This window comes from Lepidochelys kempii, chromosome 26 (assembly GCF_965140285.1).
Source record: "Lepidochelys kempii isolate rLepKem1 chromosome 26, rLepKem1.hap1, whole genome shotgun sequence".
NCBI classification, from domain to species: domain Eukaryota; kingdom Metazoa; phylum Chordata; order Testudines; family Cheloniidae; genus Lepidochelys; species Lepidochelys kempii.
This window is the reverse complement of record NC_136405.1, coordinates 12098884-12125084: the sequence shown is the minus strand read 5'-3', so window position 1 is coordinate 12125084 and position 26201 is coordinate 12098884. Positions and strand designations below refer to the sequence as shown.

Below are 26201 nucleotides of genomic sequence, written 5' to 3'. Positions count from 1 at the left end.
CTCTGAGCACGTGTCATCACAGTACCCGCTGGGTGTCACCCCCTCACGTGGACAGCGAGAGAGATTTCCCTGGACAAGAAAGTGACTATTGATGATTACTTCTGACCAAGCAGAGGAGCATCTTTCCACTGCATGGTGCCTGCAACTCCCGAGGGCAAATATGATGCTGCAAGATGACATGTGAACTGATGGGCGGTGGCCGCGCGGGGGGGGGCCTTTTATGTAAGATTTAAACTGGGATTAGGTACAGTTGCGGGAGGATGGAATCAGAGGGGAATTAGAGCTACATGCGCTGTGCTTTACTCCTGTCCTTTCACTGCTGGCATCATCTCAGGGCAGACCAGAGTACCACCCTCTCTGGGGCCAAGATTTTTAGTGACTGGCAGTTTTGTATACTCAACATGAAACACCCTCTAAGGGGCCTAATTTTCAGAGAGTGCTGCGGACCTGCCTTCTGAAAACAAGGCCCTGTTATGGGGTCTCAAATTGGGCATCCAATGGCGGACACGTTGACACTAGGAAAAAAGGTGCGTTTAACACTCATTAGAAATCCCTAGTGGAGAGATGGCAAGTTGTAGTCTGAACACGTTAGTTGTGAACCCTAGTGTAGATACCTGCCAGCTACCACATGTTAAAACACAAACTGGCCTGTCTACACTAGGGTAATGGGTGTTAAAAACCCACCTTCACTAGTGAAGGCAAGGCCCAAGGTACCTGAAAATTATTAGTTGCTTTTAAAAGCCTCGGCCTTTTGCACTTACCCAGCCCCAATGGCTGTCGCATCTGAGCATGGGTTGTTTCCTTCTCGAATACCCAGGAGAATCACGTCAGGAAGACATAGCAGGCTGAGTGAGCCAGCGAGAAAGTGTGTTCAGGAATAAAGGGTGGTGGGGGAAGGGGGAGGAATATTAAACCTACCTGTACCCCACTCCCACGCATGAGATCCTCTGGAATGGCATAGATCTGATTCTCCATTTCTACCTTCCGCAGGCCATTATCAGACACCTTCACTCTCAGCACACGGAAGTTTGTGCCGCCAAGATCCAAGGCCAAGAAGTCTCCATTCTCTGCAGGCGCAAAGAGAGAAGAATATCGTGTTAGAGGCCTCTGTCTTATTCTCACACACACACTTAAAATGGAGCTATGAAATGACTGCCTATTTACATGGGCCAGATATGCTACCGCTGGCAGTGGTACTTGGCTGCTTTTAACAATAAGCAATAGTGGTTTCATGCACTTTACTGATTTGCTGAAATCTCTCCGTACAGTGCAATCGTCCTGCAATCCCTGCTCGGGCAGACACAGCCAGCCAGCTCCACTGCAGAAATAAGGCACAGTCAGGAAAAGGGCTGAGTGAGCCTCTCTCCTGGCCAGACCCCCCTGACACAGCCCTGAACAGAACTTGAAGTTTCTCTCAAGGAAGAGCGATGGCCATACTCCCAATGCCTGCCCGCCATGAGGGAATCCCTACCCTCAGCACAGCTATCCCCTAGGGTGGAGGGGGTGAAAAGTACCCCCTCAGGGATGAATCTGACCCTACATCCAGGGACCCCTTCAACCAGTTAAAATGCAAGCAGCTCTGTGGAGGCGGATGAGGCAACAATGGGCCACAGCAAGTTGCACAAGGTAGTTGGGGAACTGTGGCCTGTGACACAAATAGCTCACACAGAGGAGTTATGAGATCTTCCGTGTCCACACAGAGCAGACAGCAACGCTGTTTTTGAGGCTGGAGCAGCCTGGTCTTAGTTAGAGCAGAGGAATTGAGCCAGGAGACCAGATGCAGTTCCTGACTTTTCCACTGCCTTGCTGTGTGACCTCAGGAGAGTCGCTCCATCTCCATGCCGAGTAATTCAACCCCAGGGGACCGGTTTCAAAGCAGGGCTTTTCTGAAGGAAGGATTCTGAAGTGTAAATAGGACAGACTGAGTGATCACAGAGGGACAGAATGGAAAGATGCCTCTGAACCATCCCAGGACCATTGCCATGCGCTTGGGCAAACTTTGTAAAGACGGGGCTCCATTCTCCTCTCATCTACACTGGGATAAAACCGGCACAAAGCCCTGTGGCCAACAGGGAAATGGGAGTAAGAGCACTGTACTAGAAAGAGAGCTTAACACATAAGGCTCTGTATCAGAGGCCTGTTGTGAGGCCTGAACTAAAGTAGTGGTCAAGCCTTGCTAATATAAAGCAAAGTTAGCAAGAGCCAGGCGGAGAGCAGGAGTCAGGTTCTTCCCCATAGGGTCCAGGTGGGTTTGTACTCGACACGGTTAGGTACCACCGCTTGCCACAGCCCATGCTAGCATGGCTAGGCTACTATTTGATGACAACTAGCGTGAGCTGGTCTGCTCGAGCTGGGAATCACACCCCCCAGCTTCAAGTGTAGATGTAACCTAAGATTGTGAGCTAGTCAGATCCTATGGCGATGTGACAGAGGGAGGCAGAAAACAACATAAGACAGATATACAACCCTAAATCTCAAGGCTGTCTCCAAATCCCTCATCATTAGAGGGATGCAAAGCAGCGTAAATCATCTACTACTTGAAAGCAGTGTAATCTACCAGCATGACAAGCAGCGAGGGAAAGTGAATCGAGTTTATCTGCCTGTTTTGGTTGCTGTTAGCGGAGACACAACACAAATGCAGGCGAGAGACTCAGATAACGCAACGTGATTTGGCTAGGTCCCTCGGGCATAGCTTAACACACAGCTTCTCTGGAGTACGGCCTCCCTTTAATTAATTTGCGTTAGGAAGCCTGTAACGATTCACAAGTATTACTGAGCTGAACCCACCTCCCAAAGGAGATGGGAAGCTAATTCTATTTTTTAAAAAAGCATTGACTTTGCAAGAAATGCAAAGCGGGGGGGGGGGGGGGGGGGGGTGTTGGAAAAAAAAAATCAGAGCTGAAACAATTGCTCATTTCTGTAAAGCTGCCTCTTCTAACCCCCTACCCTAAATCTCCTGTTTAAAATACCTTGTACTCCTGGAAACTAATAACTTGCCAAGACCAGATCCCAGGGGATAATTTCTTTAAAAATCTCATCCAAAATCATCCTTCCACAAGAGATCCCAAGCTGCCACGATGAAGAGAGTTTAAACTTGAACCAGCTCAATCTCTTAGCAGTAAGGGCGGTGTGATGCCCCATGGGACACCAGAGTTAGAGGCAGTGGCCGTGCACTCCCTTGCGAGAGATCAGAGTTGGATCTCTCACTCCTGGGGCGGGCAGGCCTTGTGAGGAAGGTGGCTGGTCAGCAAGGAAAGGAGGGAGAAACAGGTGCCAGATTCTCAAGGACAACCTCCTATCAATCCCATTTTATCCTCCTCAGCAAGCTAGGAAGAGAAAGCTTTGCCCGGACTGTAACACTCTGGTTACGCCCTAATTACTTACACTCATGTTATAAGGAGGAGCTGCCAAGCTGGTCAGGTCATTATCTAGCAAGCACTGGACAGCCCCCCACCAACCCATCTTTATAAGGATTCAAACAACATCCCCACGCCCAAGCCAAGCACCCGAGAACTATGGAGTGTTTGAAACTGGGACCCAGATCACAACTTGTGCCTTCTCTAACAATAACTCAATGCCTTTGAGCATCCTAGATCAGGGAACTGTCTCTCCAGCAGCTGCATACAACAGACATCTGCTTACATGAAAATCTAGAGCTTGGGATAGGTGCCGTGAGATTTATTTTTAAAAATAAAAAGTAGACACTTTAATTTTAGGTAGGCTGAGAATCAGTGACAACGAAGCTTGGCATAGTACCCAGATGATAGAGCAATTTTTAAATATAAACAAAGACTCTTTCAGCCACTCTGCAAGGTAGATTTAGCCTCATCCCCATTTCACAGATAAGAAAACTGTGGCAGAGAGTGGTGTCTTTTGGGACTTGCACAAGGCCACAACAATTCAGGGGCATAGCTGGGATTTGAACTCAAGAATCACAAACTTCCATTCTATAGCCATAAAACCCCAGCAAGGCACCACTGCTTCTCTCCTTGAGATACCCAATTTGCAGGTCAGGTAGCTTAGATCACCCTTGCATCAAGGTAAGAGGGTCTGAAAACTAACAAGCTTCTTAGTTTCTCTAATTCTTGTAACGGTCACCAAGACAGCCCTTGTCTATATCTGGGACTCAACCACCAATGAGCAGCAATGGGTTTAGCTTCACCAGTACAACCTGTAGGGAAAGCCAAGATCTGCACTGTGTTCAAGACAGGCTAATCCCAGTTACAGAGAAGGCCTGTGTTTCATTTCCAAAAGCATTTCTCAAGTGATCGGTACAAAACACCTGAAGGGACATTTAGAAGCTGCCAGGCTCTAAGGATTTTCAACGCCCGTTAAAATCACTGACTAGGACCGAGGGTGTCAACGATGTTGTCAGATGTCACCAGTGTGGTGCTCTGCTCTGTTCAATGTTGATAACAGCCGGCTGCGTGCGTGTGTTCCCTCTCTGTGCTGCCCCGGCTCCGCAGATCGCCGACACAGAAAACCCTGAGAGAACCCCCAATGACCACAGACTCCGATAAGGTACGAAGGCACCCAGCCAGGTTTATTATCCCTGGATCAGATGTCCACAGTTCTGCTAGCACATATGTGCTCCCTGACAATGGATCGGCTCAGTCAGTGGCAGGATTTGCCATTGCCCCCCTAGGCCAGACAATGAAAACTCTTCAAGGGTGCATTCTTATACACAAGTACAAACAAGTTTCACATCACTCCTGACGTATTGAGGTACAACCCCTCGACGTAGTAAGGTGCCGCCTCGCACCTTGCACATATTGGTTCGAACAAAACAACTCTATCCATCATAGTACCCTTTTGCCCCTGTCTTCAGGATGGGTCCGCCTGTTCTCTGTTATCTCTGTGGAATGTGCAAGTATCAGAGTGTTCTGGTATCATCCTGGCATATGTTTGTATCTCTAGTGCCCGGGACCTTTTAGGTATGTGTATTTTTGCAACATCAGCCCTTTCTTTGCCAGCTTCTGTGACAGGGCCTGCCTCTGGGTCACAGTGTAACTTTGCTTTATGTTAACAAAGTCTTGACCATTACTTTAGTTCAGGCCTTAGGCCTCATACTAGGCCTCTGATACAAGGGTTTATGTTTCAGGGCCTCATCTTACCACAAGCCCCTTGTGGGAGGTGCTCAGAATCTGGCAGCATCAAGCCTTTTGAATGTGAAGTCCTTAGGGCACAGACTAGGATTTCCTCTAAGTCTTGTACCGCACCTTGAACACCAACAGCAGCCAAGTATTCAGTAATATGGGATGTGCAACATACCCAGGGTCACACAGTCTTACCAAAATAGCATCCATCCAGGGAGCAACTCAATACCTGTTGCCATAAGAAACACGGTAATTATAGTTGATACCAGCACGAGGATCGCAGGACACACGAGCAGCAGAAGTAAAACAGCCACCCCTGGGGCTTTTAGGATCCGTTTTAATGTCAAGGTGTTATGAAGTGTCCGATGGACGGGACTGGTCATCCAGACTGACTCCCAGAGTTTTTGGGGGAGAGGAAAATGTTCTGGGGTAGGAAAGGAAGGCTTTTTGGGCAGGATGTTCTTACGAAGTGCAAAATCCAACTACGATTGGAGATGCCAATTAAACAATATTATTTGCATTATGGTAGTGCGTGGAGGCCCCAGTGGAGATCATGGCCCCCCTTGTGCTAAATGCTGCAGACACTCAGGGTATGTCTACCCTGCAATCAGAGGTGCGACAGCACCACATGGAAATATACCTGAGCTGGCTGGCGTCTAGCAACTGCAAGTACCGACGGCCGTGACCCTGCGGCAGCATCAGCTGTACAAGCCTGCCTGGGAGGCTGGGTCATTCCGCAGGCATCCAGTCTGCGCTGTAACAGCGTCCCTGCTATTGGTAGCTGAAGCTTGTCTACACTACAGCGGCACAGCTACGGGGCGGCAGTCGTGCTGCTAATACTGTAGTATTGATGCTTCCTACCTTCCTTCTGTCGACCTCGCTGCATCTACACCGGGAGGAGTGGGGGAGCGACATGACCCATGCTTGTGTGAGCTTGAAGAAATAAAACTGAAGCCCCGAATCCAAAAGGGGACTGAAATCCTGTGGCTTACACCATCCTCGGCCTGATCTGAGTAAACAGGTGCTGGGACAGCAGCTCTGGAAAGGGTTATTTTTCGCTTAGCTTTAAAATGTACTTTTAAATTTGTTTTCCCCCCGTTCTCCCCACCGCGCCCCTTGTACAGAACTTTAGAATTCCATGACTGTGCAGACTGAGACTCCACTGACTCACACGCAGGTCTGCTGAAGTGATCTGGAATATTCAATCCAGTCAGCTTAAAAAAAAAAAAAAGAGAGAGAGAAAAATTGGAGCCGCTCCAGACTTTGTCCACCATGGAAACAAAGGGGGTAGGTGGGGACACACCACAACACAGCTTTGTCAATGGCTTTTCTGTGCCTGTTACAATCTCATTGTTGTGGATCCACCAGCTAATCCTATTGCTGGGATTATTCCATAAAGTTTGGATCATTCTAGCAAAAGAACCAGGCTGGAAAAAAGGGCAAGCGTTCTAAACTTCAACACAGCTGTGCCAAATTCGGCTGGCACAGTTATAGGAGTAGCCGAATATTGCTTTCAGGTCAGTGTAAACATATGGAGGAACCCCCAGTGTAAACCGTCAGTTCAGAATCAGGCCCAGTAAGTTAAGCAGTTTAACCTGATAATTAAAATAAAAACCTATCATCAGATGGGAACGACTTTGTTTGGTTCTGTCAGTACCGAGTACAATACAATACCAGAGCTGCAGTTTCATGCAGATCAGACATTCTCTATAAACTATGAGGAGTATGCTGGCACTTTAAGGACTAACAAATTTATTTGGGCACAAGCTTTCGTGTGTAAAAAAACCCCACTTCTTCAGATGCATTTTTGCCCACGAAAGCTTACGCCCAAATAAATCTGTTAGTCTTTAAGGCGCCACCGGACTCCTCGTTGTTTTCGTGGATACAGACTAACACGGCTTCCCCTCTGATCTATAAACTGTGATATATTTAAAATCCTTCAAACCCACATGTGTTGTGACCTGGCTTTTCCAGATGGGGCAATCACACAGTTCTCCCATTTACTTCAGGTATGGGTGCTCAGCATTTGGGGGGGGATGGGGGGGGGGGAAATCTGGCCTTGAAGTACCTAAGATCCCCTGAATTTCAATGAGTTTTGGACTTCTAATGCCCTTAGGTTTCTTTCAAAATCCCATTCTAAGTACACTGATCTACTTGGGGATTCAGGCATTCCACTGAATACTGTGTTAGTCTAACTCCAATGTGGGTATTATACTCATGTGTATGTGCAATGGAGTACCTGTCTATGGTAACATGGGGAAGGACGTAACATGAAGAAGAAATTACATCTTCGGAATGAAAGTGACATTTCAGGATTCCATCCCATAGGGCAAAGCAAAGGAGCAAAATATTCCAGTAACCTGGCTACCACAGATTTCAAAGAAAAGTAAAACAATCAACTGGCAAGGTATATGAACTGCCTACGCTGTTGAGAAAACAAACCGAGCCTCCGGAGATTAAAATCTGGTAATTGAACACACCATTCTTTCCAGCAGGACTTGTGTTTGCTCAGGGTCTAAGCAAGAGGGCACAGGGATTGGGTCTCCTCTCGCTTACTCTACAGTGCAAGTCAGGAGAAACTCTGTTGAAGTCAGTAGTGAAAACAGAAGAGAATCAGCATTGCTGAGAGCAAGCTGCGTGTTCATAGCTTCCAAGAGCCATTTCGCTTAATAAAGAAGGTGTGGCATAAAATGGGTATGCAAACTATAACACTGCACCCTCCTGACTAATGCTTCCTCTATTTGAGGCCAGTGAAGAGATGGGGAAGAAGGAAATGGACAAATGCCACCCACACTTTCAAGTGCTGAGGGGAAAACCCACAAAGCTGAGAGGCACATTTAGATCAGACTTCACTTTCCAATAAAATGTGTCACTTGATTTGCCTTAGATTCGTTTTCTCTCTTGCAGCATGTTGTTAAAGCTAGACATGGTGCTGGAGCAGTCACAAGCTGTGTCTCGATTAACCCTTCATGTGGCAAACAGGCAGTGTGAGTGGCAGGAGCCAGCTTACAATGTTCTCCTGGGGACAGAGCCCAGCTGCTTGTCCAGATGCAGCTGACCCATCTCAAAAGCCCCATATTTCATATGGTATTCAGAGCAAAACATTGGTAGCAAGAGTGCCTGGTGACCCAAAAGGAGCAGTAAGGATTTCCTTTAAGAAAGATCCAGCTTGAACAATGAGAGGAACACAGAGCTCTGACAGTACAAGGTCAGTTGCCTCACTTTTGCTATATTACCTATGGGGAGATCGCAGCCTAGAGAATAGGGTGTTGGACTGAGAGTCAGGATACGTGGGCTCAAGTTCAGGATCTGACACTGCCCACCTCTTAGGTCTCAGTTTCCTCATCTGTGAAGTGGGGTTAATGACGCCTCCTTGCCTTCGTAACGTGCTTTGAGATCTACGGATGGAGAATTTGAGGACTTCAATAGCTCAGACATAGGTGAGAGGTTTTTCGCAGGAGTGGGTGGGTGAGATTCTGTGGCCTGCATTGTGCAGGAGGTCGGACTAGATGATCATAATGGTCCCTCTGACCTTAATATCTATGAATCCTGTATAAGAGAATTACTATTGGTCTTTGTCTACAGGGGAAGTCTCCTTTATCCCTAACACCAATTCCCTCTTAGCGAAGACTCCAGAGACCCTGCTGCCCATTACAATATATTGTACCAAACTGAGAATTGAGCTCTTTTTAACTGTCCAACCCATCTCATTTGAGTAGGTGCCAATGTATTTGGGAACCTGATCCTGCAAGATACTAACAGCCCTCAACTCACCCTGAGGAGGTGCTGTGCAATGAGCACCATCAACTCCCATAGGTCCTTAAATTTGTAACATCTGTCTGCTTCTGAGCAAGACTGAGTGGATTACAATTACTTCTAAAATGTGGAAGGGGCATTCATGTTAAGTATTAGACAACCAAACAATTCCATCTAGATGCTTATACAGAACAAGGAATTGAACCCAGTGCCTTAGCCACAAGACCCAGAGCAGAACCTATGATGGAAATGTATCCCCACCCCGCCCAGATTAATATTTAAACAGGACAGAACATGTGAGCATCAATCACTAAGGAAAAAGAGCAAATGGAGTGGGGACAGTTTGTTAAAAAGTTTATGGTGGGATGTGTCCATCAGTGACACAATCATTTGGCGATTCAATATTAGGGATAGATTTGAACCGGGCTCTCGGTTTGCACCCACACAGCAGCGGCTCAAAGCTGACAGCAAGGGCCAGATTCTGCTCTCACTTAGGCTGACATCAAGGGAGTAACTCTCTAGAACTGACGGACTGAGAGGAGAATCAGGCTCTAAGATGTTCAGGCTGCTTAAATCTCAGCTCCTTTTTAGACTATGGGATCTCAACCACAGGAACAAACTGAATCTAACAAAAAATAAAATATTCACCCCTGATGGAAGAACCTGTATGATCAGAGAACTCCTCTCCCCGCAAAAGATATAGTTCTCCTGAGAGAAATCCCTCTGCTGAATCTTTGCCCAAAGGCATAGGAGCAGCAGTAGACTGGCAAGTCACTGTGCATCATTGGATGAAACTTTACCCAGGGTAAAGTTTAGAGCTTTATTGTTTAAAAAGCAGAAGATGCAGCAGCTCCAGGAAAACACCAAGATCCCTTCAACGCTGCCTAAGGCTAGCGAAACCAGAAACCACCTCCGGATGGGATTTGGCGTAGGGTTTGTATGGGGACATTGACATGCCTAGCAGAAACCCATGGCAGCGAATCTCAGAGCTCGGGGCTACAGGCTCGCGGGGCTCGGGCTACGGCACTAAAAACAGCTACGTAGACATTCGGGCTCAGGCTGGAGCTCGGGCTCTGAAGCCCGGGGACAAGGGTGAACTTCACAGCCCAAGCCACGATGTCTGCCCTGCTGTTCTGAGCACTGTGAGCCTGAGTCTGTAGACCCGGGCTCTGAGACTCACTGCTGCAGACACACCCTATGATGGCTCGGGGTCAGTGACACCAATGTCAGAGGAGCTGTTCTCACGAGACTGCAACCCAAAGAAGGGGACGCTCCGGGGCTCAGCTGGTCTTGCCAGATGCCTGCGACGTGGCTCAGAAAGGTGGATGAGTTACAGCGATGGAACAAGCCCTTCCATATACACTAGGACATTACAGCACTATAGCTACCCTGCTGTAGTGTAGACAGGACCACAGACAGAAGCAGCCAGGGGAAAAAAAACCCAAAGCAACAGCAGAGCAGCTGGAGACGGGAGGAGAAATGCAGACGGGTGCCTTCTTCTACGGCTCAGTTCCTCCTCCCTTTCCCTCTCCTGGATGCTGGCCACCGGGTCCCAGGTTGGTCGTTTCGATACAAAGTCTTTATAGCGGTGCCACCGAGGTCACCACGCTCTTTGGGCCAAAGAACCACTCCAGGACACACGCAAATACAGGTCCAGTGAAGTGGAATTTGCCCCAGAGTCTTCCAGATCCTCTACATACCCCTAGCTCACCCAGCTGATCTCCTATCTCAGCAGTCGTTGACCCATTCCCCACCCCTTTCCCTGCACTACTGATGCTGGTTCAGCTCCCCCAGGGCAGCAACGTTGGGAGAACCAGCGTCACAAAGACACCAGCTGCTGCCAGCATTTCAGCCGTCATGTCTCCTGTCCTGCGCAAGGTCAGTCTAATCAACCGGGTTACTTAACACCTCAGCCTCTTGGCTACCTTAGGGCTCCCCAATGTTCAGCTCTGCTGGAGGGAGGTCAGCAACTGTGGGAAACCACTGCCAAATTTCCTTCTCATGTCTCCATCAGGGGCCAGGGGTTATTCCATGTCACCCTCTGCATGTAATTGACTCCCTGACTTTAAACCAGAAATCCTTCTTTTCTCCCTAACCTAAGCCTCTCAGCGCTCTTTAAAGAAACAAACAAATCCTACACCCAGTTTCCTGACAGTCATTTATCTAGAAACTTTCCTAACAAATACCCCAGTTGATTTATTTATTGCTGGTCCTGAACGCTTTAGCAGATGTTACATCAGCAAATCAGTTTTAAAGGTAATCTGGTGATTGCACAGAGATCACAACGATTGGAGGGACAGTAATAAGCTGCCTTGGCTAGGGGACCTGGGAGAACAAAGCTGTCAGCCATGGGAGGAGTTTGTTGCATCTATCTAGGTTATTATACCAGCATCATTGTAATATCTGAGCACTTTCTGGGCACTCCTATGCTAGGATAGTGGCTGGCAGGAAGTGTTCAGTTAAAAGGCTCGACTGTGAGTGTGTATTATGGGGAGCTAAGGTTTCCCATTGTCACTCAGAGGTCAGTTGGCCTGCTGGCACTCCCAGCCCCTTGTGTTCTACCTGAGACTGTTTCTGTCCTGCAAGAAGGGGCATTCTCGGCTTGCGACCCCAGTGTGAATTAGGCGCAAGTCTCTTCAAGTCAAGAGAATTACACCACCAGGGCAAGTCGGAGAACTGGACCCTTCATTCCCCAATTCAAACACAACAGGAGGACAAAACAATCAGGAAGAGGGTGTAGAGAGGAACAAATAAGGAACAGAAGAGCTCATTCCTCCACCAGCACCCCCACCCACGTTGTACACAGAACAAGCAATTCCTTGCAGCACTTTACCTGTTCCATCCGGGGTGGATCTCACAAACGAGGGCAACATTTTCACCGACGCTGTGGGGTTGGTGTCTTCTCTGAGACCCTTCTCCATCTCCTTTCGGAAGCGCTCAGACACCTCCTGGAGCGTTTCATCGGAGAGCCGCATGTGATAGAGGTATTTGTCAATCTGAAAGGTGTAGGAAAGCCAGTGGGTCAGCATGGGGGTCAGGCATTTTGGATGGACCCATGAGAATATTACCCAACCACGGGTCCTCGCTGGGGACTGAACCAGAGACCCTCAGCACCAATGCGCACCGGCCTCTCTCAATGGAGCAAAAGGAGTAATTCTTTTGGCAACAGTAGACTATCGTCTTCTCTATGGACCAGCTGCTAGCATGGTACATTTCCATACAGACATAGCACGGCGTTTGAAAAGGACCAAATCAAGCTAACGCCTCAGCTCAAATCACAACTAACACTCATCAGCTGAATTGAGTCACTACAGATAATACTTTGTGCTTCCCACATGCGTTCCTTCTCAGTGTCAAAGCGCTTCTCACATTAAGGAAGTAAGCCTCACAACCCCCAGGCAGGTCAGAATTATCCCCATTGTACAGAGGGGGAAACTGAGGCATGCAACTGCCTGGTCTGCTCTTCAGAGTTGCCAAGCACCCATCACTCTCATCAAACATTAATTGGAGCTTCTGGTGCTCAGCATCTCTGACAAATCAGGCTATATGTTACTCGTCTGTGGCCTCGTAGAAAAATTGAGGCAGAAGTAGGAACTGAATTCAAGATCCTCAAAGGCCACTGAATGCCTTAGTTACCAAGACTCTCCTCCTTAAGGCCTTTGAAACTAGCCAGCCTGTCGGTCTCTGGGAATACCAGTTTTATATCAACAGGGCAGGGTAAGCTGCTGGCCTCTCCCCCCAGCCGGGAAGGACAAACACCATGGCAAAGTTAGGATCAGACTTTCCACTCTGGGCTTCCTTTATTATTCAAACACAATAAAACCGTCAGAGTTCCACACCTAAACTGAGTCTTTTCCCTGACCCTAGACGGAGACAGCCAGCCCCCGATTGAAAACATCCCTGCAGTTTAATTACTTGGTTTAAACAAATTAAAAAGGCACGTTCAAGTGTCAGTGAAGTCAGAGGAAAGCTCTACTCGCCCTGTTCACATAAGGCAAAGAGCGCGCTTCACCAGAAATTACGTGGGAGGCTTTTAAAAGTGCTGTATTGAAAGAGACGGTTGGCATTTCCTAGGCCAGCAACATCCAGCTGGCTGAGAAGTGACCTCCTTCATGGACGTGGCCATATGACCACTAGGGTGAGCAAAATAAGTATCATTTTAAGGGCTGCTTTCCCCCCTTCCCCTTTTTCATTCCTTGTGTGTTTTCGGCCACACCGCCTCCTAGTTGCTCATGCATTTGGGGCCAGATCCTCAGCTGGGCTAAGTCAGCTTAGTTCCATTCAAGTCAATGGCTCTACACCAATTTACACCCCCTTGGGATCTGTCCCTTGAATCGCAAACATATCTCTGCTATCCAGCCAGGATATTCTTACTCCCTAAGGAAAACTTCTGGTGTGCTGAATAAAGTCACAAAAAGAGGCCAGCAGAGGACAAGCTGACAGGCAGATGTGAACATGCAAAGAGTGACATCTGAAAGGGCTTCTCAGAGCAAGCTAGACAGGATTCCTTTATGGGACCTTTAAATACCATACAGTGGGGAAGCCAAATACTTATCTCCGCTTTCCCAGCTATGTGCTTTCACTCACAGGAAATCAGTTCCCACACAGCCCACATACCAATGCTGAGGTAACAGCCTTCAGTTATGTGCCCCTCCTCCCACTCGGAGTGGAAAAAAACATGAGAGGAAAAGCACATGCCCAAATCCTCATTTTTGCAAGAGTTCAGGATCTAGGACTCTGGGCCTGTCCCATCTCCAGACTGCTCAGATGTTTGGACATGCTGGAAAGTCGAAACAAGAGCATAGCCAGGGCAAGTGGGAATGTGCTTGCTTTTTAAAATCAGATTAGCCAGGCTGTTTTTAACATTGGAGCCTTCAAAGCCTTCAGGAGCGGTTAGTAGTTGATGCATTGGACACAGGGCAAGGGGCACAATATTATTTCTCAGCTGTGAGCTTAATGCTGGAGGAATGAAGTCATTGTAAGTATCCTGCACCGCGGGTCTTTGCTGTTCTTCAGTTGTGCCCTTTTATAGTCTCCTTGGGAGAAGCCAGCCGTGCAGTTAACCAAGAACGAACTCAGCCATCTAGCAGGAAGATTTCACATGGGGTTTTCATCAGGCTAACTAGGCCTGCACCCCAACACCCTCAACTCTTGAAGATCCATTATCATCACACCCTGGGCCTCTCTTTAGTGAGAAGTACAGGCAGTTTTGAGGAGCCCAGTCGGGCCGTCCTCACCAGAGACACACACCCTCCTTCCCAAGCCAAAGTATTTATTTTTCCTCCCTTTCCCCACTTCACTTCTGATCCTTCTCTCCCGCTGCCCCATGGTGCTGCTGGTGGAAAATCTTTCCTTCCCCACATGGTAGCCAAGTGCTTTCCAATCACTTGCCAGCTGAGATCTACAATATTTGCTCTTCCACCTCCACCTATGGCAAGGTACAGCGAGCAGAGAGCATGCAATACTCTTGCTCAACAGCAGATGCCACGGTGCCCGGTTTGTGATAACGTGGTGATGCACCTTGGCTGATCCCCACAAACCTCTCTCACTATAAGTCTGGTGCTTGCCAAGATCCTGATGTACTTACGATTCCACGGTATTAAAAATGTCAAGAAGCGGGGTGACCTTCCGCTAATTCCACAAAGCTCTTTAAAACCTGGATCCATCATCTCCTACACACTTAGACTGAGGCTACTAGCCATTAGTCTACCTTCTAGCTAACACAGGCAAGGCTGTAAGTCATGCTATCCCAAAGCCAGTCTGGGGAATAGCATTAAATTAATTTAAAAATACATATAATGTCAGCAACTACATGAGCTAGGTTAGAGAAATGGCCAAGTTTGGTTTCAAACTGAGGTCCCATTGAGCAAATAGTCCCCGCAGCTGAGGTATTAAGGCCCTGATTCAGCAAAATACTTAAGCATGTGCTTTACCCTAGTGATTTCAGGGACTACGCCGGGTGGGACATCACCAGTCTGAAACCAAGACTGACCATTCTCATGGAGCTCAGAGTTATAAACAAGTGTTTTATTGAATCAGGGCCAAAGTGATGACTCTGGACTCCAAGTAAGTTATAACGAAGCAGCATTTGTGGCTATTCGGACGGCATATGGGATGCTGAAATGCAAAACTATTTGGAAATTGACTGTGTTATTTAGGAATGAACAGGAATGAAACTATTTGGCAATTAAATATATAACCCCACAATGCTATGTTGTTCCAATTAGCCATCTGTATTTAATGTAAGTAAATTTACATCTAATTATACAGGTACGATCTGGCAAGATGGGAGAATTAGTTTGTGACTGTGACAGATGAATGCCTTTGGGGAGGAACATCCTCGTTGGTTGTTCTACCTTTTTAAGATCATTGTCAATCTCAAATCAATAAGTTACTCGAGTGCAATCTGGAAAAGGAAATTTCTTTGGGATGGAAAAAAGTTTCACAAGTTAATGGTGTTTCCCTGAGGAAATCGAAACCAGGTAGGTGGCAGAAAGTTGTAGTACTGAGTTTAAGATGGCATGTGTTATACACATTCATAGCACACACAGCAGAGAAAAACATTACACTTGGGCAGAAGTTTAGTTCAAACCTCAGGAATTGTTAAGATTCCAGCAGAATGAGACACGAACAATCTGGAATGAGCTACGGAAAGACAACTAAAAGATTCATTTCCTGTTCCTTATTCTCCTATTAGCTATTGTCCAGACACTGTAAAAGCAAACCCTGAATCACAATTAGAGATATAAACTAAAGCAGGTGTAATGAGTAGGGGGCAATTTAAAATAGCTACCAGCTATTCAAAAATACCTCCAAGCGTATTCTGTATAAAGCAGAAAATCAAAGTCTAAAAACTAAGTCCTTGAAAAACTGACTGTGGGGTAGTCTGCTTCTTGTCCTAAACTGCTGAACAGCTGCTGTGTTTCACCCCAGAGGTGGCTGCATTTCACCCGTGGGTGACAGGGTCCCTACATAGCCCTTACTTCACAGGTGTGTTAAGAGGCTTATGTAGTTCATATTAGAGAAGTGTTTTTGAGATGCTCAGCTGACAGAAATTGTAGGAGACCTAAGCAATGATTATGAATAACTGCAATCCCTATTTGTGGAATTCAACCAAAGAAGGGAAGAAACTGCAATTACACATCTTTTACCATCCCGCATGATCTCTGTTGGCAGCGTAGCTTTGGGAGGAATAAAGTGGAGATGGCCCTGAAACCACAACCCCAGAGCGAAAGCAGCCCCAAACTTTAAATTCAGATCCACATCCAAATTCTGCAGCTCAGGCCCATCTCTGTGTGCACACGGCTGCATTCCTGTAATGTGGGGACTGGTTACAGAAACCCTGTGCAAAGTCCAGTGTTATTGCCAATATGTTAGGACTGAAGCCTCCATCAAATTATAGAGAAAAGGGAAATGAATATTTTAAATATATACTTATTTCACCTTTAGATAATGGTTGGACTTTTTGAGGGTAGGAAGTGAGGAATGATTAATACAAAACAAGGGAGCTCATGGCTGAAGAACAAGTCTCAGCTAATTTTGGGTGGCCACTTGAGAAGAATTTGTGCAGTAGCAAAGGACAGGACAGATGTACCTTACTCAATGGACAAGTTGTGAGGTTTCTCCTTTTCCTGCAAACTCGTCTCCCTCCTCTTGAGCACATGAGGCTAGCAAGGGGCTTGATTCTGTATTTATGTCCATTTTGTTTTCTGGCTGGATAAGATGTAAACCTCCGGGGCTGTCGATTTAGCACTTGGTTCATTTTCTGTCTTGTTATGTAGCATGGCCTACTGGATAGAGCACTGGGCTAGGGCTCAGAATACCTGGGTTCTATTCCCAGCTCTGCTACCTGCTAGGTGACCTTGGGCAAGTCACTTCCCCTCCCCGAACCTCAGTTTCCTCATCTGTAAAATGGGCATAATGATATTGCCCTCCTTTGTAAAGCGCGTTGAGATCTACTGATGAAGAGTGTTAGGTATAGTTATTACTTTATTAATACACACTTATATTATCTTAGCACCTAATAGCTCCAATCAGATCAGGGCTAGGTGCTGTACAAACACGTAATAAAAGACATTCCCTGGCTTTAAGAGCTCACAATATAAAGTGTACACCTTAAGCACCTGATGCTACAAATATTTAAGCGTGTGAGGAGTTTTGTTCAAATTCAGTGCAATGTTTTCATGCGGAAAGAGTTAAACCCCATGCTCGAGTGCTTGCAAGATTGGTACCATCAATGCAGCCACTTGCAGAAGTAAAATCACTCAGGAGTAAAAGCACACAAATGCTTGAAGAATCAGCAACTCCCATGGAGTTAGTAACAGTACTAGGAGCAAAAGGAATGAAGAATCAACCTAATGGTTAAAGATTAAGGGTAACATTGTATGGATTAAAGCAGTACTCCAGTTATGTGGATCTTTTGTCTTGATTCTGTTTCCCCAATCGAGTGGCAACACTTATCTGACTACATCTGAATGTTTTGTAAATCATAGCATGATAGTAGCTTCCTGTTAAGTACAAACACTTCCTGCATAACAAAGATAATGCAGCATGGGAAGTACTACAGAGCTGTTTATTTTAATGCAAAAGAACCTGGGCACATGCTTGTCTTAAATTATTTTTGCATGCTGGCCCTCTGAAGGAGAGCAATGCCATTTGCCTTTTTCTATGAATCATCACTTCATTTTTTGGCTGATTTGTTCAGCTCCACAGACATGGCAAGAATTAAATTCAGAATAAATGTGTCCGGCTCTACAGTGTTTTCTCTCTCTAGTTCTTAGATCTGCTTGTGCATTTTAGAAGCACTGAGAGAATTTAATGTTAAAAAACATTAAAGGCCTTTTTTTTTTTGTGGTGGTGGTGGTGGACTGAAAGTTCGGTGTGTGTTAGAAAGAGCTTGTGTTTAAGTTGCAAAGTTTGGATCCGGATTTAACAGCCCCATGGTGATCAGATCAAATCTGGGATTTTGGTTTGACCTGCTCCACTGACAAGCCATTTACAATAGCCAGCCACAAATCAGGATGTGAAATACCCTTGAAGTTCAGAGGGTTAGTTTAGGCCTGATCTCTGCATAGAAGTTCTGCTTGGTATCAGGAACCTCTTCCCAAGTCCCACAGGATGGTGGCCCCAGTAGGTTTTCATTTTTACTCCCTATCCCAGCTACGGATTAGTAGAAATGTAATTAAAAAATGAAAGTTTCTCAAATTCTGAAGCACAAAATAATACTTTGAGGTCCTCTGATGAAAGACACTGTACAAACATTAAGCAATTCTCAAAACATCCCTAAGAGGCTGGCAGATGGATCACCTGACCTGCCACTAAAATGCAGTCACTTTGGTAGGGAATGCAGCAAGTGTTTAACAGCACAGAGTGACACTGCCCCCAGTTTAGGACAGGAAGCAAATAATCACCCATCTAGCACTTTGTATCATCAGCGGATTTCAAAGTGCTTTGCAAAATTGGTGTTTTTATCCCCATTTTACAGAGGGGGAAACTGAGGCACAATGAGGCGAAAGCGACTTGCCCTAGGTCACATCTCTGAAGCCGCAGGAGTGCAGGGAACAGAAACCATTTCCCAGCTTGGGCCTACTGCCACAGCTAAGACCATCTGCAAACATACTGGTAAATTTAGGTCGGCAAATGTGATCACACGGGTGAGCATCAAGGAGTGGCCTAACACAACCCACACACACACACAGAGCTTAAAATCTTAGGGACAGAAGGAAGAAATTCTGCCACCTACTAAATTACAAGTCACGATATGCTGCGTGATTGTGTTTTGGGTACGGATTGCTAGTATTGACACTGATCCAGGAATTGCTCAGCATTTTGCAGGAAGATGCTGCCGGCCCTCACCCGCAACTGACTGCCCTGGAAGAACTCGGCACTTTGCAGAAATAAACCCCATTGTGACTTTACGAGAGCAGCAAAGCCTGACACTCCTCCCGGATCCTATTGCAGCACACTACAGCCTGAGTCAGACAATTTCCTGTACAGCCAGTTTCCTCCCCACCCCCCTCCCTCAGGAGTCTCATTTTACAGGACAAAGCATGCGAACGGGACGCCTCGAGGGGTGGGGAGTAAGGAACCGATTACTAAGAGAAGTCATGCTACAGTGCATCATCAAGGACCGACATAGTCAGTCTTGCCCTCACCGAGTATTTTACGAGAAACCAGCTGCTGTTCGCAGCAGCCTAAGTGCAGCCCCCAGGAAAACCCCCACCCCAGCGCAGGGAGCATTTGACGCTTGTGGCTCAAAGCACAGAAACCAGAAGCTACTGTGTATTCCAGCCAAGCTTCCATTCAGCTGCTATCAGCTACTGCTGTTGCCACAGGACAAGAGAGGCCAGACAGAGATGAACTGTGATAAAACAGCCTCTGGGTTTTGTTACCTCATTTGTCTCCCCCCCCACCCCACATACACTTTATATTGCCAACTCTTAAAGCCAGGGAATGTCTTTTATTACGTGTTTGTACAGCACCTAGCCCTGATCTGATTGGAGCTATTAGGTGCTAAGATAATATAAGTGTGTATTAATAAAGTAATAACTATACCTAACGCTCTTCATCAGTAGATCTCAACGCGCTTTACAAAGGAGGGCAATATCATTATGCCCATTTTACAGATGAGGAAACTGAGGTTCGGGGAGGGGAAGTGACTTGCCCAAGGTCACCTAGCAGGTAGCAGAGCTGGGAATAGAACCCAGGTATTCTGAGCCCTAGCCCAGTGCTCTATCCAGTAGGCCATGCTACATAACAAGACAGAAAATGAACCAAGTGCTAAATCGACAGCCCCGGAGGTTTACATCTTATCCAGCCAGAAAACAAAATGGACAGCAGGAGGACCCCACCAAAGTCCCTCTACCTTGACACGATACTATTGTCCAGCTGGCTCACACTCACCGGAGTGTGGTGGTGGGACTTTATCCAGTCCCCCAATGGCAGGTATCCACAATGCAGAAACCACCACAATGGGACACTGAGCAGAGAGGCCCTTAGAAGAGCTGCCTGCAGGGCAAAAGTGAAGGTTATTGGCTGGGTATTTTGAGAAAGCTTGTCTGCCACAGACATTGCTGGACTCGTTCAGTGGCTGGAAGTTGCCAGTGTCCAGGGAACCATCCACCCACCATCCTTCCCCAGCATAACAACAGTCACAGTTTAAAAGAAAGACAATGACACTGAGATTTAAGAATGACTCCAAGTGACAAGGGGAAGAAGACACTTAAATCCTTCCTCTAAGCAAGCGAAAGAAAGAGCCAGTCACATCAGAAAATGGTCAGATGGACTGGTATCCAAAGGAGAGTGGAAGTTTTACAATTCTGCAGAAGATGGAAGGTTGATGACTTCCACATAGCCGACTTGACTTGAAGAGACAGACAGAGACACTGTACTGAAAGGGCGGTCTCATTATGAAAGTAAAATTAAATAACTTAAACTTAGCTATTATCCCTAATTCGTACCTTTAGCTAGAAGGAAAAGAAAAACATACCAGCCCAATTTTTCAGCTCTGATTCACAAGTGTCCACATGCAGTTAGTACTTTTCCTAGCATTATTTCTGCCACAAATGACAGCAGTTAAAACATAATGGTTCAATCAACATTAATGTATGAGACATGCAGCACCGACCCAGTGAACGTGCCACATTCAAATATTAATAGTCTTAGTGTTTTTAAAGCACCTTTCATCTGTGGATTTCAAAGTGCTCTGCAAACATTCATTAAGTTTACACAATCCCTTTGAGGTTTGACAAGTGTTACTTCGACCCAGTCTACAACTGGGCAAACTGAAGGTGAAGTGACGTATGATTAGGACCCTACCAAATTCACAGTCCATTCTGACAATTTCATGGGATTTAAAAAAAATTGTAAATTTCATGATTTCAGCTATTTAGATTTCACAGCGTTGTAACTGTCGGAATCCTGACCCAAAAAGGAGTTGTGGGGGGGTTGCAGTACTTCTGCCCTTCCTTCTGCATTACTGCTGCCAGCAGTCCTGCTTTCAGAGCTGGGCAGCTGGAGAGCGGCGGCTGCTGGCCAGGAGCCCAGCTCTGAAGGCAACACCTCACCAGCAGCAGCGCAGAAGTAAGCATGGCAATCCCGTACCCCGCCACCCTTACTTCTGCCCTGCTGCCTGCGGAGCTGGGTGGCCGGAGAGTGGCGGCTGCTGGCTGAGGGCCCAGCTCTGCAGGCAGCAGGACAGAAGTCAGGATGGCATGGTATTGCCACCCTTACTTCTGCTCTGCTGCGGGAGGGGCGCTGTGTTTAGAGCTGGGCGCCTGGCCAACACCTACTGCTTTCTGACCACCCAGCTCTGAAGGCGGCACAGAAGTAAGGGTGGCAACACCGCAACCCCCCGCAAAAAAATAACCTTGCAACCCCCCTGCAGCTCCTTTTTGGATCAGGACCCCCAATTTGAGAAACACTGGCCTTCCCCATGAAATCTGTATAGTATAGGGTAAAAGCACGAGACCAGATTTCACGGTCCGTGATGCGTTTTTTATGCCAGTGAATTTGGTAGGGCCCTACTTATGCTACATCCTGGCAACTCAGTAAGTGGGGAACAGAACCCAGGAGTGCAAGCTCAGAGACTCAAGCTCTAATCAAGAGACAACATGACCTCTTGAACAGGATTGTGATCAGGAACGGTTTCCATCAGCCATGGTTGGAGCAACAGGATCAATAACCTGCTCAGATTTTTTTTGATTTTTTTTTTAAATATGTAAATACTCTGTTCTTCCCCGGTCAGTTCCATGAAGATGCAAGTTAATGAAGTGTCATTTCACTAAATCAGTCGGCCAAGGTTATTGGTGGTTCTCCAACTGTGGTTTGCAGAGGGTGGGCTGCCTACCTGGATCTCCTTGTTTCCAACTGCTAAGGTGCATTAGAAACAACAAAGAGATACATTCACTACTTTCCGAATATTACTTTCCCGTGCATGCAACTGCAAATGGGAGACGTGATGCAGTCCACACTGAAAAAGCTGGAGCACCTATGCGTTATTATTGTTTGATTTTATGGTGTCCAGAAGCCCCCAAGTAACAATGGCAGACCCATGGCAGCCACATCGCAAGAGACAGCCAAACACAATCTACTGTCTTGACAAAGAAACAGCACACTCGGCGTTCAAAGTAGCATGGCCATTAGCTAAAGATTTTGGTTTTTTAAAATAAGAGGGCTTACAGAAGCTTATTTAATACACAATTCTGAAAGAAATCCGAAGTCTGGAAGGAGTTATTTGGGGAAAGTATCTGTAAACCTATTTCATCATACATAAACGCAGCCAGTGTAGCTGAACCTTCTTCTGTTGAGTGAAAAGAACTCGTGGCACCTTAGAGACTAACAGGGCCAATTATTGCTTGCAACTTTTTCCCACATCCGAACAATAACCTTTGTTTGCTCTCCCTAGCAAAAGTAGTTACTGAAACAGAGGGACAGACCATGCTTTGCACACCACGTTCCTGGTTTGGAACCAAGTGAAATTCCTTAAGAAAGAACTTTATGCTAAGTTACTGATAAGGGCATAGCAAACTGAGAACAGCAAGAAAACCCAGAGCAAACGCACCAACACTATTTGCCTACCTCCTGTGTCTTGTTACATTACATATATCATAGGAGCTGATTCCACTGTTACACAAGCCCCGTTATATCTAAACGCAATGGAACAAGACGGAAGCCTAAACTATATTTCTTCACATATCAACTTGATTTTTGCTAGGTATTTTTACTTCCAATTTAATGCAACCACCAGCAGGGACATCACGGACATGGTAGCATTTCTTAGTTTTACATCTGGTCTCCCTGGCCAGCGGGTTCTTATCTGTGTCACTGTTGCTACAAAGGGAACATATAGTACTAAAACGAGGAAGTGATTTTTTTCCCCCGCTAAAAAGGGAGCATTAATTGGAATTTCGAAATCCTGATCAGCAGCTTCAGACGAGCTAGAGCATCTGTGAGCATGTGTGTACAGCAGCATATGACCACAGCACTGAGAATTGAGCTTTACTGGGTGTCCATATATGTAACAAAAAGCTGGTCCCTCTCTAAGATCTAATTTAAGGACATTCACCAGACTAGCTGGAGAATTCAGAATCCATTTTCAGACAAAGTTTCACCATCAGAGTGACCCCCCCCCCCGCCAAAATAAAAAGGGGGGGGGGGGATTCACCTAACTGTTCATTTTCAGAGACCAACAGCTGGTTCTGTTCAAAGCAGGACAAATACATTTAGCTTACTCAAATAAGCTAAACGAACACTAGTACATTTCAGTATGTCCACATTCTGAATACATAATTACTTGTGAAAATTGTAACTATAAAATAATAGAGTGAGATCACACAATTTGTTGATTTGCATTTTCAATCCAAGGACTGAGACCGTGGTTTGCTCAAGTTATGCATATGTTTTTTGTATTAATTTTTCTTTTTTTTTTTTTTAAAAAAAAGCACTGTTGATATATTTGCCGTTCACTTTCCAGACAAAGCGGGAGGCAGAGTTAATTTTTTTGTTTTCTAACTGGTATCGAAAAACACATTCATGATGTAACACAGGTTTGGTGGGGACTAAAACTGGGTTCAAAGTTCCCAGTCACAACATAATTCACTGCCTCCCCCTCTCAACTTCATCAAAAAGCCATTTATTTGGTTTGCAAATCCTGAGTGACCTAGACTATCTCCTCAACCCTGCTCTGTTACCAAACCGGACATTCGGCATATATCCACACTGTGTCACCATCCTGCTAATGCTGATGCTCAGTGTGTCCCCAGTTAAACTCCCCTACCCCACAAGATGAGGGGGAAAGGGAAAGCATTGAACTGCAGGGTTTTGACACATGGCATCACTGAAGAACCCTCTTCAGGCTTGCAGGGAGGAACCCTCCAGGGAAGGTTTTCACATAAATCTAAGCATCCCACTCCGACACGTCCTAAAATAACCCTCACTCTTATAGACAGAGAGCCTAACCCTAAAGCAAAACTTTAAATCGCAAGGTCCCCATCCTCCCGCCCACCATGGAGCAGGCCAAGGGGAGAGAACAATACTGGAACCCAAAGAAGGATTTATATTTCACCACTGGCGCCCTAGGGGGGTGAGGGGGGGGCGCTCTAACCATGTGGCTCAAGCTAGGCCTGGGGATCAGGAAATCTGGGTTCACCTGAGCTCTGCCTTGGCCTTCCTGTGGGACCTTGGGTAAGTTACAACCTGTCCCTCACCTCCCCTAGCCCCCAGCTATAAACTGGGGGACAATACTTACAACCTTCTGTGACTGGGGGTAAGAGCCCTGGCTGGAACAAGCTACAGGAAGGTTATTGTCTATAATGGGCCAAAGCAAAATCTCAAATCCACGGAGCGAGGAACTTTGGGATGCTTTAAAAGAAACAGTTCTGTTGGCTGGCGGGAAAGTGCCCCCTGATTTCCCAGCCGCCCCACCTACTCCAGGGCTGGGAGGGAGGAGATTTAGCAGGCACTGAAAGGGTCTGGCGGACAGGGACATACATGGGTCCTGTAAAACCCAACAGCAGGAGTGGGATCTGCATTCCCAAACTGCCAGGAAATTAATCCCAGGGGCGCCCCCATCCATCCTGCTGGGCCAGGCTTTGGCAGCAAGACAAGGGGAGCCCGAACAGACTTCCCTCCCCACAGACACTTTGCAGCCGCCTCCTTTCCAAGCGCATCCCTGTGTTGGAACTAAACCCCTGGGGAGGGGAAAACACCTTCAGAATCGGCCCCTTCCAGGATCAGGTCACATCCTTCCACCCACCCTTAGCCCGGTGGGCAGAACCCCCCAAACCAGAGGCACTTCTCCCCACAGCCCATGGGGGGTGGGGCGGAGACATGAAGTCAAGGCAAGACCCCCTGGGGCCGGGGACCCCCCCCTATTCTCACGATAAAAGCAAGGCAGTGGGAAGACCGGCCCCCCCTGCAGCTGCGGCCCAGGGGGTTAGGGCACCCCCCGCTTGCCGGATTTGCAGAGCGAGACACAGGACGTGGGGTATGCTTGGAGTTTCCCAGAATGGGACCTCCTAGGAGGGACCCTGAGCTGCCCCGTCCACCCTCCGCCCGGGGCTCCCAGCTCCCCGGTACTGGGAAGGGGGGGGGGGAGAAGCCCACTTCACACTCCCACTATTCGCGCCCCCCCCCCAGAAAAATAAATCGAGAGGGACGCACAGCCGAACACGGGTCAGCAATTCAACCTGACCCGGGGGGGGGGTAGCGCTGCAGCTCCCCCACAAGGGGGTCGGGGGGGGGGGTAGCGGGGAGTCGCTGCAGCTCCCCCACAAGGGGATCGGGGGGGGGTAGCGGGGAGTCGCTGCAGCTCCCCCACAAGGGGATCGGGGGGGGGGGGTAGCGGGGAGTCGCTGCAGCTCCCCCACAAGGGGATCGGGGGGGGGGTAGCGGGGAGTCGCTGCAGCTCCCCCACAAGGGGATCGGGGGGGGGGGGGGTAGCGGGGAGTCGCTGCAGCTCCCCCACAAGGGGATCGGGGGGGGGGGGGGTAGCGGGGAGTCGCTGCAGCTCCCCCACAAGGGGATCGGGGGGGGGGGGTAGCGGGGAGTCGCTGCAGCTCCCCCACAAGGGGATCGGGGGGGGGGGGTAGCGGGGAGTCGCTGCAGCTCCCCCACAAGGGGATCGGGGGGGGGGCAGAAACACCCCCCCACCCGGAGCCAGGTATCGCCCGCTCCAGTCCCCGGACCGGTGAGTTCTCTCCGACGGGACAGGCACATGGCCCCCCGGCTCGGTATCGATACCCGCCGCAGAGCTCGGGAACGGCCTCCCCGCCCAGTCCGTCTGTCCGTCCGTCCGGGGATGGGGGGGTGGGGGGGTATCGATTATAGCCTGCAAAGCCCGCCTCGATCCCTCCTCCAGCCCCGGGTCCCGCTCCGAGCCTCACTCACCCCCTTACACACACACACACTTATTTACACACACGCGAGGTATCGATGGGGGGGGGCTGCGCCCACCTTCTGGCCTTGGTCATGGCTGAGCTCGGTGAAGAAGTAGGCGACCAGGTGAGACGCGATCATCTTCCGCGGCGGGCGGGAGCCGGCGCCGGTCTCGATCAGCCCGGCCCCGGCGGCGCAGGAGCGGGCGGGCAGCAGCCGGCACGTTGGTCACTTTCCGCTGCAACAATGTGGCTCATTCAAGAGATTCCCCCGGCCCGGGAGTGACGCGCCCCCGCCGCCCGGCTCCCATTGGCCAGGGCGGGAGGGTGTGTGCTCCGCGGGGGGCGGGGCGCGCGCCTCTGTCTGTCTTGTCTGTCTGTCTGGGCGAGCGGGGGGCCTGTCCGCCCAGCATGGGTCTGGGCGCGGGTCTGTCTGTCTGCACTGAATGTGGATATACACACGGGTCTGTCTGCA

General features: G+C 48.0%; 1 protein-coding gene across 2 annotated transcripts in view; it reads right to left on the bottom strand.

Moving 5' to 3' along the window:
• LOC140903548 (hexokinase-2) overlaps positions 1 to 25976 on the bottom strand; it is a 62401-nt gene extending 36425 nt beyond the window's left edge. For both annotated transcript variants that reach the window (XM_073324981.2, XM_073324984.2), the window contains exons 1-3: positions 25806 to 25976; positions 11686 to 11848; positions 919 to 1067 (exon numbers count right to left, since the gene is read on the bottom strand). In XM_073324981.2, the coding sequence (XP_073181082.1) occupies positions 919 to 1067; positions 11686 to 11848; positions 25806 to 25868 (375 nt within the window). In that variant the 5' untranslated portion in view covers positions 25869 to 25976. The remainder of the gene's footprint in view (positions 1 to 918; positions 1068 to 11685; positions 11849 to 25805) is intronic.
• Positions 25977 to 26201: the final 225 nt, after the last annotated feature.